Here is a 14447-nt window from a genome sequence, read left to right on the forward strand (position 1 = left end):
GGGAGGGTATAGGGAACTTTCGGGATAGTATTTGAAATGTAAATAAAGAAAATATCTAAAAAAAAAAAGTGTTTCTTTGAGGCTTACATAGTGTATAATTATTTCGTACTATATTTAACGAGTATTTGAAATAAACATTTGTGTTCCAACTACACATATACGTAATACAAGGGACCACTTAAATATCTTTGCTTAACTTGGCACATGATTCAAATATTATATCAGTCTTTAATATCTATAATTCAGTGTGTATTTATTTTAATGCCCACACAAGTTCAGGTGGCCAGCACTCCCAATTTGAGAATACTTTTCTTGGCTCCCACACCCAGAAGCTCTACAGCCAGGGTCGGGCACTGTCATCTGGCTGCTTTGTGTCATCTGGCTGCTCTGTGTCTGTTTCCTATCTGCATGAATTTGCCTGTCCTCCATGTTCCAAATGCACAGGCTCACACAATCTGTGCCCTCTTGTGATTGACTTGTTCCTAATGACAAGTGTGTTTGAGAATGTGCCACGTTCCTTTCTAGGGCTGAGCCATATTATAACATTGTGTTGTGGGTGTGTGGCACATTTGCTTCATCCATTCGTCGACTGAAGGATATCTCAGTGTTTCCTTCTCTAGGGCATGATTCACACTGGGTAGAAACCAGTAAATGGAATCGTCGGGGGCAAAGAATTGTCTGGGCAAGTGCCAGGCTGCTTTCCAAAATGGCTGAATCATTCCCAGTCACGTTCCCACCATATGTTTAAGGTTTCTCCTTCTCTTGACTTTCCATTTCCATTCTAACCGAACTTTCTTGCAGCAGAACTACAGTCCACGTTCATTTGCTTGTGTAATCATCTAAAGCAATCCCATGCAGAAGTATCTTAAATTCACATCTACAAATAACAACAGTAGCATTGGCATAAAGTAGGGCTACTGAGCAGTGGCCACAGGGTGCTTACTAACTACTCAGGACCTTAGGAAAGGGAACATTTACTGACTTTAAATTGATGCTAGCTCCAATTTAGCACAGATCGGTAGATGTAGATGTCCTTCCGCCTTGGCCTAACGCATAGATATTAATGCGAACAGCAGTCTTGTCATGTGGCACAGTCAAGATTACAATGGTAAAACCACAGCCGTGCACCCAGTCTGTGAGCGCTTCTAAAGGCTTCAATGTACAACCTCAGGAAGGGCTAATAGTTGATGACATCATCACTTATATCCATGTTTCAGTATAGTTACTATGCTTTGTGCTACACAGTGTGGAGCTATGGTTGTGAGGAGGAGCTATGGAGAGGTGGTTTTGGGCTATACACTGACTCTCATTTTTGCAGTACTGTCCCTCAACTCTGAACTTGACCTAATTTGTTTGTAATGTCACTAATTTCATTCCATTTATCACCAGTACAGGACGAGGCAGCTGAACGAAGTAATGTAGTGTAACACGGGCACGAAGGAAGACACTCAGTAAGTGATCGTCATTCTTGCTCGCAGACAATCATTGGACTGGGCACAGGGTCCCCAGTAGAGGAGTTAGAGAAAGGTCTGAAGGAGTTGAAGGGGTTTGTAACCCCACAGGAAGAACAACAATATCAACCAACCAGGCCACCCAGAGCTCCCAGGGACTAAGCCATCAACCAAGGAATACACATGGCTCCAGCTGCATAGGTAGGAGAGGATGGCCTTGTCAGGCATCAATGGGAGGAGAGGTCCTTGGTCCTATGAAGGCTCGATAGATGCCCCAGTGTAGGGGAATTGAGGGCAGGGAGGTGGGAATGGGTGGGCAGGTGGAGGAACACCCTCATAGAAGCAGGGGGAAGGAGGGTAGGATGGGGGTTCCCGGGATGGGGAGGAACTGGGAAAGGGGATAACATTTGAAATGTAAATAAAGAAAATATCCAATAAAAAAAATCAAAAAATAAAAATGAAAAGGTTCATTTCTCTTGAGTTCTAAGTGAAAGCGGAAGTGAAAGGAGCGAGAGAGGTCTAGCCTGCTGAGGGTGGGCTAGCCTTCCCCTCAGTGCTGGTTGATCTCCAGTACTGAAAAAAAAAAAGTCTTGTAAAACAAAACAAAACAAGGGAATATGAAATTACTGACCCTCATCAGAGAGTTGCCTGCTAGCTTTTATCCTATAGTAAATTTTTATTAGACATAACGTGGTTAATAGATAATAGTCTATGTAGATTTTAAAGATGGATCTGGTTGGGTACAAAAGAAAACACTTCAAGTTTATCTAGATCCTTGCTTTGGGTAACATCTAGTTCACTAATGCAGTTTACAGGGCTTCAAAGGACTCAAAATGCTTAGAGTCATCAGGTGGCTTCATTATTACAGAAGCAGGGTAAACCTGTGACTTCACCAAAATACTTAGTACTTACTATTTCTTAATATTTTAGTATTAACTTTTTAATACTGTATTTTTAATACAGAACTCAGATTGAGAAGTAATAATTATATTAGTAGTTAATATGCTTATGTATTATCTTATATATTTATAATATATTTATGTAGAACTATATAGAAATACATAAATCACATATTGGAAATAATATTTATAAGCTTATACAATAAATTTATGTATTATATAATTATGAATAAGGCTACATTGTACAAATAATTAAATAATTAAATTTGAAAAACAGCTAATTTTTTTCTGGTGGACAGATGAAGCAAAAATAATTACAGTATTGTAATGTTTAATTCCCTATACAGTTTTCAAGGCTCTAATAGACATCTCTGAAATACATACTCCTGAAATAAATTTTGTTCCTTCTGGGAAGGAATTTTAGCAACAGATTGTAACTGTCTTTCTGTGAAATCTTGCATATATGCTTATTTAGAAAACTATTAACTTTCATAGTATGAGTATTTAATATGAAATCCATCTCCAATAACTATGTTTTATAGTTATTAGTTATTCCAACATTTTAGCTACTTAAAAAATCTGCACTATGTTCTGTTTTTCTGTGCTAAATTGAACTATATGACATTTTTTTGATATAATTCATTGTTAGATTTTTCTGGGTTTCGATTATTCTGTATTTGAAACAAAGGAAGAAAAAAGGGGAGAACACTGAAAAGAGTAATTCCTACTTTTGTGTTCAGCATCCCTGGAACAGTAACCCAAAATGCTAAATGTTTCCTGAGTTGAGCACAAATAGTTCTAAATAAATTAAAACAACAAGAATGATTTAAATAAACAGAAGATAAAAATTTAAAATGATATAGTTTAACTGGACAACACTGATAACAATTCAACACTTTTTAACTCTAAGCTATGGGGAGTGTACAACTGAAGCGTTATATTCCATTCCTGTGGCTGTCTGGCCAAAAAAAAGGCACAGCAAATCATGAACACTCACTGTCAAGCGTAGAAATACGCACAGGTTGAACCAATCACATCACTGCACCTTTTCATACACAGCAAGCTCAAGATTTGAGTTTTGAACGCATAACGCCATTCCTAATACTCTTGTGGTTTTTAGCAAAACAACAGCTACTGAACAGAAAGGGATATTTACTACTATGAAAATTATGTCATTCAACTTTTTGTATCTAGTCCTTATAAAGCAAGGAAATCAACATCAGTCTACTGAGCCCTCTTCACTGCTTCAGAAATTTCCTTAAAACAACAACAAAAAAAGCTGTTAATTGGCAGTTATTTATCCATCACAAAGGGGGATTAGGGAACATACCCAGCACAGGTAACAAAACGGACAGATGGTTCATGGTGTAAGATGATGGGCAGATTTGCCAATAGAATGGAAATCTGTCAGCCAGGCATTCAGTTCTTGGGTAAAGCTCACTGGGCGTGCGAATGCTTAGCAAGCCTGAGGCCATGGATCCAACGCCAGCACTACCCACTCTAGGAAGTTCATGGCAATTAACACAATCCTTCCAAGTGCATTCTTTCTCTCATTTTGCTTATGTTTTATTTCCCAAGACTCAGGGTTATAGATGGGTAGAATTTATACACATTTTGATTTATGGCCATAGGAGGACCGGATCTCTTTCAGACCATTTGATGTACTATATGGACATGTGGTTTTGAGTAGTAGGAAGCTCTGTTAACACTCTTCTCTAGAAAGGTTTCCTCCAAGTAAGAATAGTGAGAGAAGGGACATTTGAAGTACTGCAGGGTAGGTTGCCGAGAAGGGAGTGTGAAGCACAGGTGTTCCTCTGAGGGTTGCTTAACTAAAGCAGCATGAAAGGAAGGGAAGGTTGCCAGTCTTCTTCCCTCTTCTCTACATTTCTTCTATGTTCTCCAAAGTTCCATTTCTCAGTTTCCCACTTTGAGGACTGCTAGTGCGTTTTTTAGAGTTGATTAGTGAGGAAACTCAACAAACACACATAATTCTGGCTTTGGGGGCTGTGACAGCAGCAGGCAGACAGAAACTCACCAAGGCATACGTGAGGGAGTAATGGGCTATAGATTAGTTGAGGAATGAATGCAAGAACAGAGGGACATAAGCTTATCCTCAGAGGCCCGGGAAGAAGAGAAAATGCACCAAGCGTTGACAGACAGGGTGATTCAGGAGATACACAAGTGGAAGATGTTTGCAGTGAGTCAAAACTGATCCACCAGGGGGTGATGGGCATCAGCCACTTGATTAAGGAGTGCAGTGACATTGGGCAGGACATTTAGTCTCTTGAAAATGCCAGAATAGGTTCTATTTGAGCAAAGCCCCCGCATCTTCCCACTCACCATCCTACAGTAGGATACTGCCTAATGTACACTTCAGTGGAAATGTTCTCTCTTCAATCCTACAGATGTTCCAGCTTCTCTATTCTGTCCCGGAAGAGACAGGGTGAGGGAAAATGGTTTGAACTCAATGAATACAGAACAACTCAGTATTCTTGTACTACGGCTCAGATTTCTAAAGATCTGGTTCTTGTTATTAACATTGCTAAAGCATTAGAAGACACCAACTGGGGAAGTGCTGGGGAGATTTCACAATTTCAAAGGAATTCATGTTTCCCAATTTATAACTTGAGCCAGAGAGGAGCACTTTTGTTTGGGTCTCTGTGTGTGGAAGTTTGGTAACCGCCAAGTGCTGATTCCTTCCTGAACAGGGTTATTTTGCTTACTACACAACACAACATAAAAAAAACCCGCTCTCATAAACCCTACTGCTTCCACCCCAGTGAAAGGAAGAATATATTTTACATGTAATCAATGCATAAATGCAGCCTCTACAGAGAAATACTTCAATCACAGTGACGAAGTCTCAAGTCTGTTTAATGACTTACAGATGTCATACTTGGACTTCAATTCTATGTTGGTTTTTCTGCCAAACCAGTAGTGATCTTACATTCTGTTGCTAGAGAGTAGTAAAAAGTAGTAAAAAAAAAATTAATCACAGGAATCATTTATATGATCATCTAAGATCATTTACTGACAGATTTAAAAGAGGTCACACTGTTACCTTTTTTTATGTAATAAAACCGCATGTGATCATTTCAGAATTTACTTGAAAAAAAAAACACTTGCATTCAGAATACTAGAAATAAATGCTCCAATTGGATTTTCTTAGTCTACGTTAGTGTTTTAAGTAAATGTTAAGCAAACATGGAAAGAATGGGATGCTATAAAATTGTAAGTATAAATTTAATTCCCCATACCTCTAGATGCATATAATTAAGGTAAACTGGCTTAAAACAAAATCACTTAAAAACTAAAATATAGACTACTCCTGATTATTTTTTCTTAACTAGGTTGGAGTTGAAATTTTTGCCTAGGCAAAACTATATTTCATAAGACAAAATTTCCTAATAATTTCTGTGTATTGTAAAATATCATGGTTAGTTCACTCCGAGGGTAAAGGTCACTTTCATAAACCTGTCCATTTCTTGGAAAACTCCTGCCACTACATATATATTCAAGAACTGTTTCATTCATATAATATATGAAATATCTAAAGGGTAAAATATAGGCTTTATTTTCATCAAGAATACGTTTCTCATAGACAATTTTTCTCACGGTTCTACGTGTTACAGCTTAAGTACAAAACTGAAATAGTGCTACTTATTATATTCATTTGTGAAACTTAAACTGAGGTGATAAAACCAAGGATTCTGAAAGGACAGAAAGGAAGCAATGCTTCTGGTATCCCATGGCATTCTAATTGTGTTAAACACAGGTGCCAACAATATTGCTTGTATTTAACATTTTTTTGATTAACATGTTTCAGAATCTTCCTGTACACCAGACAACGTTCTGCTGCCTCCATTGTGAGTCTTATTTGAAAAAAAATAAATTCACAGAACCCAATTGCTGCTGTGGTCTACAACTCAGGCCAACTGAGGAATGGTAGCACCGTGTACCAACAAACAGAGGGACTAAAGTGTGTGATGTTGCCTAGCTTCAGTGTGACCTGTACTGGTGCTCTAGCCTTACAGTCCCATCCTAGATGCTCATAAAAAAAACCTCAGAGCAGTCCTCTGATCCAGAGGGAATACTGTGACTGTCTGCTTAACCCCAGGTGACACATAGGATGACCCAGAGAGAATATGTATAATGTCGTGTCTATTGAACCTGGTTGACACTCGGAGAAATCTCTGGATCAAAGGAATTAATTTTTCATTTACAGTTGATTTTCTCTCACCACAATAAATACGCCAATTCTCAAGTACATAACCTTGTGTTTAGGTACTTCTGTGTTGTTATGAGGGAAGATGATCAAAGATTTTGGGAAGAACAATGTGCTTTTCCATGCTTATCTTACTCTTAATGCAATTTTAGTTAAGGTAGTTAGCTAGCATAATCACAATAAAGACCTTAAGAAGGCCCCGAGGCACGACTGAACAATCTTAGGACACATAAGTACGTGTAGCATGATGAAAAGACCTGAATAGAACCAGAGCACTATATTTTTATCTGTAAGAAGACAATATGACATCTAATTATTCCTTGGAGTCATTTATTCTTTCCTAAGACATCTGAAGTCTTTGAATATTCTCAACACGCTGTCAGATCTGAATACTACAAGAAGTGGCGTTGATCCAGAAGCTACAACAGATAAAACAGTAAGACGGAACTCATGGACTAACTCACCCTTATCCCCACACCAGTTTCTCTAAATGAAAACACTCTTAAATGAGCATAACTCGAAGAGCCTGAGAGATGAACACAATTTAAGAACAGAAACAACTGTTTTTGTTTGATATAAAAAGTTTCTTACCTCTGTGGAATATAGAACATATGTTGGGGAGGCGGTTTATAAAGGACTCCTTCGTACACAGGCCACAGCCCACTTAAGATTCTGAAGAGAGAGCTTTTCCCACAACCGTTGGGACCCGTGATCAGGAGGTGCATCCCTTCTTCCACCTAAAGTCAGAAATAAAATTATGCGCTGCAATAGTCAACAAATTATTTCATCTGGTAGCATATAAAATGATTTTAAAATATGCAATCATATGATAATCTTGGGTAGGAAAGAAAACAAATAAAATAAATCAGAATTGGAACTTCAACTTTAACTTCGGCTAGTCTCTGAAGCTAAAAGTATCATAAAATAATTTCAAAAAATGAATCCTTTTAGAAAAAATACTGACTCTACCACACTTCAACCGAGATCTTTTAAATCTACACACATATAGAGAAATTAACTACACATGAAAGAAAAACTAATCATAAGGTTTAAATTAAAGTTAGATTTTATTTTACTCATATTGCTATGTAATTAAACTTATATAAAATCCAACGCAACTGAAATTTGGGAGACGCTACGAAGGATTCTTCTTCTCTTCCACTAGACTGCTTGCTATGAATGATTAATTTAATAGACGCCTGAGTGCTACCCAAAAGAGTTTAGAAGATGCACACCACAGTGAGCAGTGCACTCCTAAAATATTGTTAAAGTATGGATTCCTATCAAGAGTTTTCAGAAATTTAACACTTTTAAAATTGATAACTGAAGACTTTTTCATATTAATATTTTCCAACCATAACTTCTCAGTAAATTCTGATAATATTTTCTTAACACAACTTCAGTATAGATTGAGTGGGAGGCAAAAGAAAAATCTCACACTTTGGATATTTTTCCCCGTGAGTTATAAATTTAATTTTGAAGACCAACAAAAGGATGAATATCATTTTCCTTTAAAAGTGTGTATTTCCCAATCAACACTGAAGAAACAACTTTTTTTTTTATCCTGTTTGAGGGAAATTAAAATGAAAATACACATTCTGAAGACAAAAGTAATGGCAAACAGTGTGCTATAACAATGTGCATCTTTGTGGTAAGTTAAAATTCTGTAAGAGTCTCCCACTGGATTATTGCTTATTTTATAAAAGAGATTTAGTTCTGAGTTTTCTTCAGTGTGTGATGGTTCTACAGAGTCATGGTTAGAAGATGGCAACATTGAAACTTTGTCATCTGTTTATTTAAAAACTAAAGCAATGAGAACCAGTATCATGTTACCTAAACTGAGCAAAACATCAACAAAAGCAGAGTTTTGTTACTTGGTTTTTCAGGGTGAGGACTGAACTCAAGCTTTGCAAGCCAGCAAGCACTTTATCCCCTTAGCTACATCCCCTGCTAAATTGTTAAACTATAATAGAAAATAAAATATTACGTATTTGCAGCAAGTAGCTAATTGGCACTCATGTCATATCCTAATAATAAAACCATTCTACAGGTTTATAATCAAATAATAAATCCTGAGCGAACAATTCCTCTTCAATTTATACACAGGATTTCCCTGTGTTCAACGCATCTCAGCCTCTCTTCTCAACTTCCAGTAAGCCTGTTCGATCGCAAATATATCTCAAATAAGTGAGCCTGGGCTAAGATCTACTCCAAAATCATTAATATTGTGATGCTTATAATTTGAATGGGGCCTGATCAAGCCTTTGATTAAACATAGCTCGAATGCCTTCATTATAGCTCACACAGTTTCAACCTGAAATGTCTTCCATGGGATCACATGTTGGTCACTAAGTCTCCAATTTCTGGTACATTTGGGAAGGTGGTAGAAAGTCTTGGACGTGAGTCCTACTTGGAAGAAGTAGGCATGTGTGCTTGGGCCATACCTTAGCCGAACACAGATTCTCTTTCTGCATTTGCTGCCCAGCTTGCAGGACCCTCCTTACAAATTGTTCCTGGCAGATGTTCAGCTATGCCTCACTCCCAAAGCCTTGTGATAGCTCAATCCCAAATAAATCTGAACCCAGGAGCCAACTAAATACTTCCTTTTAAGTTGTCTGTGTATTGACACAATGACATAAGTAATACTAAGTTACATTTTATACTTAGTATAATGTATATGTTTATATCACAAGAAGCTTTAAAACGAGGCCCTTGGGTTTACAAAGTGGTTTTGCACATTTTTTTTGTAATTAATATATGGGATATTAAATACATTATTTTCAACAGAATCAAAAACTAGAGTTGAATCCATGAATCTTCTGATCATTTAAAGTCCAAATTAAAGTTAGAAAACACGTATTAGCAAAACTAAATTTGATAATGACCTCTGGGGAATGATAATATTTCAGAAAGTGTGTAAAAGTATATAGTCTTATATATTTCTTAACAACCTGTATGAAAAGTTAAAATTCATTCCCAGATAACAATTTCCTGTTCCCCAGAGCTTTGTTGAATGTCTCTCAGTGTGCTGTAATTTGATTTTCATTCTGACACCAGAAGCAGGAGAGCTCATGGTTCTCTTTTTTCTCTGCTTTCTGTGGGAGTTACTGCTTCTGCAACTGAGCCACTGTGCCTACCTTTTGGATTTCCCCTTTCCACACGCTCCTCTCCAAGCATTTAACATAAGGTACATGAATTCTGAGTTGCTTTCTATTAGTGTGAGGCCAACAATCAGAAGATTCTTGAATATCGTCTTACTTTGAAGTTTAGCCTGGAAGCCACCACTTCGCCCGCTGGTGTAATTATGGGAACATTTTCACAAATGATTCCATGATCCACATCAATAACTGTTCCTATAATCAAGGAACAGTTTCAGTTACAAAGGCTATCTCATTATTTCTTCTAATTAACTGGAAGAATAATACAACAGAATGTGCAAACTCTATTATAAAAATAATTCACACCGGTAAGTCATAGAAAAAAATAATTATACATGAAGTCAATTAAATATCTATCTCTATATTTTAATCTATTTAGAAAATCTTTCTGATAAAAATAATTTTATAATCAAATATCAGTATCTTTATCCTACTAGGTATAAGCTGTATCTGATATAACTTAGTCACCCCATTTAGAGTTACTCTGTCCCCTTACTTCCACAAGAGAAAAAAATACAGTGTCCAAGAAAGGACTAAAGAAGCGATATGTTTCAGCACACGATAAACACTTAGAAACACAGAATAATGAGAAGCAATATGGCACTAATGCTAATTCTCTTTATTAGTTCAAAATTTAAAAGCAGACAGTTCCCTCAGCCGTGAGTGCTGTCTGCAAACCCATTGCAAACAGTTTCCCCGAGAACAGTTCCTGTTTTTTTTTAGGGCCCCATGATGCATCATTGCAACACCCATTGCAACACTAAACACAGATACTGCTGATTAAATAAGTTCATCATTTAAATACTAGTTCCTTGTAACTACTAAAATCTCTTTCCTAAGGAAGAAACCTTTAGTTCTTTTTATAAAATGACAACGACCTGTAAGGAACATGTCAAAAACAAACAAACAGAAATCAAAACAAACCTAAACCCTGAAGTTAATTACCTTTGATGGCCAGGGTGTCGCTGAGGGGTAGTTCTGGGTTACCTCCACGCTCGTTATGGTTTTCAGGTTCCTGAGTGACAGTTCTCTTATAAATGCCTCTCTTTACTTCATCGAAGACCCAGAACATATTGTATACTCTAGCAGTATAGCCCGCTAGTTCAGTGATCTAAAGTCAACATATAAAGAATGAGTTAATAGAGCCATGATAGACGATTTTTAAAAAAAATATGTGTACTATGTAAACTTCCTGATTTGTTGCTAAAGATTCCACTTTGTTGTATATGACAAAACAAAAACAAAACCAATATATCAGATGACTGAAAAGCCTTATTGGGACAATAAAGGAAGACATTGGTACAAGTGTCATTGGAGTTATAAAACAAAAACACTGATTTACTTTAGTGTTCAAAGGGAAATGAGAAGAGTTTGTATATTAATGAGTCACGAGGGCCTTGCAGTCACCTTTTTGATCTGGCCTGCTTTATACCTGGTTTTGATGGGTCGTTTCTTTGTTTTGAGTGGAGAGTCTCACTGTGTAGTTCCGACTGGCCACATGTTTGCAGAAATCTGCTTGCCCTGCCTCCAAGTCCTAGGATTGAAAGCATGCATTGCTAGGCTGGGCGTGGTGGCACAGGCCTTTAATTCCAGCACTCGGGAGGCAGAGGCAGGCGGATTTCTGAGTTCGAGGCCAGCCTGGTCTACAAAGTGAGTTCCAGGACAGCCAGGGCTATACAGAGAAACCCTGTCTCGAAAAACAAAAAAACCAAAACAAACAAACAAACAAAAAACCAAAGTAAAATGAAAGCATGCATTGCTACCACCACCTCCCCTCCTGTCCCTGTTTAAATAGACCATCAGGCTGTGTCTGTCTGTCTTAGAGCTGGGACATTTGTCTAGCATCCATGAAGCCCTGGGTTCACGCCTCCACGGATATGCATAATCATTCCAAAAACTTGAAACAGAATGACGACGCTGGCTCTAATTCTATTTACTAGTTACACTTTCAAAAGCAAACAGTTCATTCAGCTATATGTGTTGTCTCCAAAAATAACCCGAAGCATTTTTTTCCCCTAAAAACATAAGCAACATCAGTGAGCCTGTGTGTTTAGGCACATGTGGAATATGAATACTGTAAATAGCAGAAAAAAAACCCTTTCTTTTTCTTATTTAAAAATGAATGTCTTTAACCCAAATATTGCCAAAGTTCCTGTTTGGGCACAAGTCTATATGTGCTAGAGGGCACAGGTTGTGAAAGCGAACTGGGTGAGAGGTGCCTGGATCTTCTCAGTATTAGCCCCACATTCTAGCTTCTCTTCAAGCCAAATGTGATGTCAATGCTTGAGGAAAACTATAAATACATGATTTTCTTTTTCTAGCTAAGAATATGAGATGCTTTAGTTTACAAAGCTCTATAGAGAAATGCTTTGCTCTGGATCCGCCAGCTGTCCATCTGGGTCAAGCTCCTGCTGTTTTTCAATTATTCCAGAACAGCTTGCTTTAGGGGTGGGTGTGGGGACTGTGAAAGGTGACTTGTCTTATCCATATCATTTGCCTCAGCAAAAGAACTGGGAACCTGACACCGTTAAGTATGCATGTCACAAAAGACATCTCCTCCTTACTGTCATATGTAGATTAACCCATGGATGCTGGCAGATGGCTGCAGAGCTCTTTGTGCATAAAGCTTAAACTATAATGAATAGGTGTTAGTGTCACAGGCCTTTGATGGAAGGGAAAGCTGTAATTTGACCATTTTTTGGTGTATTTTGATGTTATAGCTATCTAAAGGACGACTTCTGAGATGTTATCTGAAAGAAAGTCTTGAGCTCTTAAGTAGAGGCAAAAAGAGGGATGGTTTAACAAAATACAGATATAAAAGAAACTTGGGTGTCTTGGGATTTCCACTGATGTGGTAAAACACCATAACCAAAGGCAACCTGAGGCAGAGAGGGTTTATTTCATCTTACAGCTCAAAGGTCACACTCTGTCTCTGAGGGAAGTCAGGGCAGAAAGTCAAGGCAGGGAGTGAAGAGGAGGCCATGAAGGACTGATGTTCACAGCCTTGTTCCCACGGCATGCTCAGTGTACTTTCTTATATGACTCAGGACCTGCTTAGGAGTAGCAGGTGGCACTAGCCACACACAGTAGCCTAGGCTTCCCACATCAAGTATTAACCAGTCTGATACTCCATACAGACTTGTCTACAGGCCAGTCTTACTGGAGGTATTGTTTAAATTAAGTTTCCCTGTTTCCAGTTATGGCTAGCTTTGTGTCAGGTTGACGTAAACCAAGCAGCACATTGGGCAAACATAAATACTGGCATAGAAAAAAGCCAAAACAAAAACAAAACAACCCCCCCAAACAAAAAACAAACAAACAAACAAATAAAAAAAACCCCAAAGATTTCTGAGAGATTAAAAGAGAGCAGGAAGCAGTGGGTAAGTACACTAGGGTGGACACGGGAATGTCTACAAAAGCTAAGCGCATAAGACGGAGTGCTTTGGGACACCGGGGGTTTGTGGTAGAATGTCAAATCCTGAATGAAGAGGAAACTCTGCTCCCTTGGAGCGAGTAGAGAAGACACAATGATTTCTTTTCCTGTCTTAGCACAGGGCTTCTAAGAGTGCACATTCTTAGATTCAAAGGATACAAAGTTAGGATAAATAAGTCATTTTTATCACTGGAGAGAATCTAGACTGGTTAAGTGGCAGTCCTTCTGTGACTGCCAAACATGTTGAGAAGTGAGATTGGGTGATGTTTTTGTCCTTTAATTTTAATAATAATTTAAAATAATAATTATAATAATAATTTCAATATTAAAATGAATTACATGGGAAAAGTTGTCCCCAAAACTAGGTCTTCAGAAGATGAAAATTACTGTTTGAATTTTTAAAATATGAGTACTTTCAATAAGTGGTACTGAACCATTGGTTTTATGGTGAAAATTAAAATCCAATTCAATAGATCAGTTCTGTAAGAAACTCAGAAACTTTGAAATAGTATCACATTCTGTATTTTAGTTAATTTAAGAGATAAATTTGGAGTGGTACTCTAGCAATTCATTTGGTTTTATTATCTACCAAATTAATTACTAAAATTTTAGAAATATCTGAATTGCCCAGTCGTTTTGATCTTAACCTAGTGGTAGCTACAGGTATTTTTTCATTATTCTTTTAAGAACACTTATTAGCCACATACCTAAGTATTAGAATGGGTGGAGGAGATAGAAAGATGTGCATCACAGCCCCTCTCAGAGAGCTCAGGGTCGGGTTCAGGGGAAAGAACCATGTTGTAGTGATGTGAGAGAGACAGAGAAGCCCATCCAGATGCCTCAAAGATGGGGAGAAGAAGCAGAATCATGTGACTGGTGAGACTTCATCCATGGAGGATGAACAGAGTTCGCAAGGTAGAAAGCTGGTATTATTAATTAACACCCATCGAGGGTTGAAATGCATTGACCTAAGTGCCCCACATTATGAACTTTCAACACCCTACAAACTCATTGCTGTCACGACTCCAATTGACAAGTATGGGACCAGGGATACAGACAGACAAGAAGCTTGAGGTGATCATGGGATGTGTAAAGGACGGAGTCTGAATGTAGATGAAGCATGGGCCCTCGAGGCCACACAAGAGCAATTGTTTTCCTCTTCATTTAAAAGAAAGAAAAGCCATGCTTGTAAGCAGGAATAAGAAACACCTCACTTCAGAGTTGCTTCCCTTGACATCAGTGTTACACACCTGGCATTTTTGAGGGGGGAGAGAGAGAGAG

At 37.9% G+C, this 14447-nt stretch overlaps 1 protein-coding gene across 2 annotated transcripts in view; it reads right to left on the minus strand.

Annotated features, from left to right (window-relative positions):
* Positions 1-14447, minus strand: part of Abcd2 (ATP binding cassette subfamily D member 2) — a 44919-nt gene that overhangs the window by 20676 nt on the left and 9796 nt on the right. For both annotated transcript variants that reach the window (XM_029531074.1, XM_021216766.2), the window contains exons 4-6: positions 10679-10844; positions 9834-9928; positions 7167-7312 (exon numbers count right to left, since the gene is read on the minus strand). In XM_029531074.1, coding sequence (XP_029386934.1) covers positions 7167-7312; positions 9834-9928; positions 10679-10844 — 407 coding nt within the window. The remainder of the gene's footprint in view (positions 1-7166; positions 7313-9833; positions 9929-10678; positions 10845-14447) is intronic.

The sequence above is a fragment of the Mus pahari genome, chromosome 17 (assembly GCF_900095145.1).
Source record: "Mus pahari chromosome 17, PAHARI_EIJ_v1.1, whole genome shotgun sequence".
Classification (NCBI taxonomy): Eukaryota; Metazoa; Chordata; class Mammalia; order Rodentia; family Muridae; genus Mus; species Mus pahari.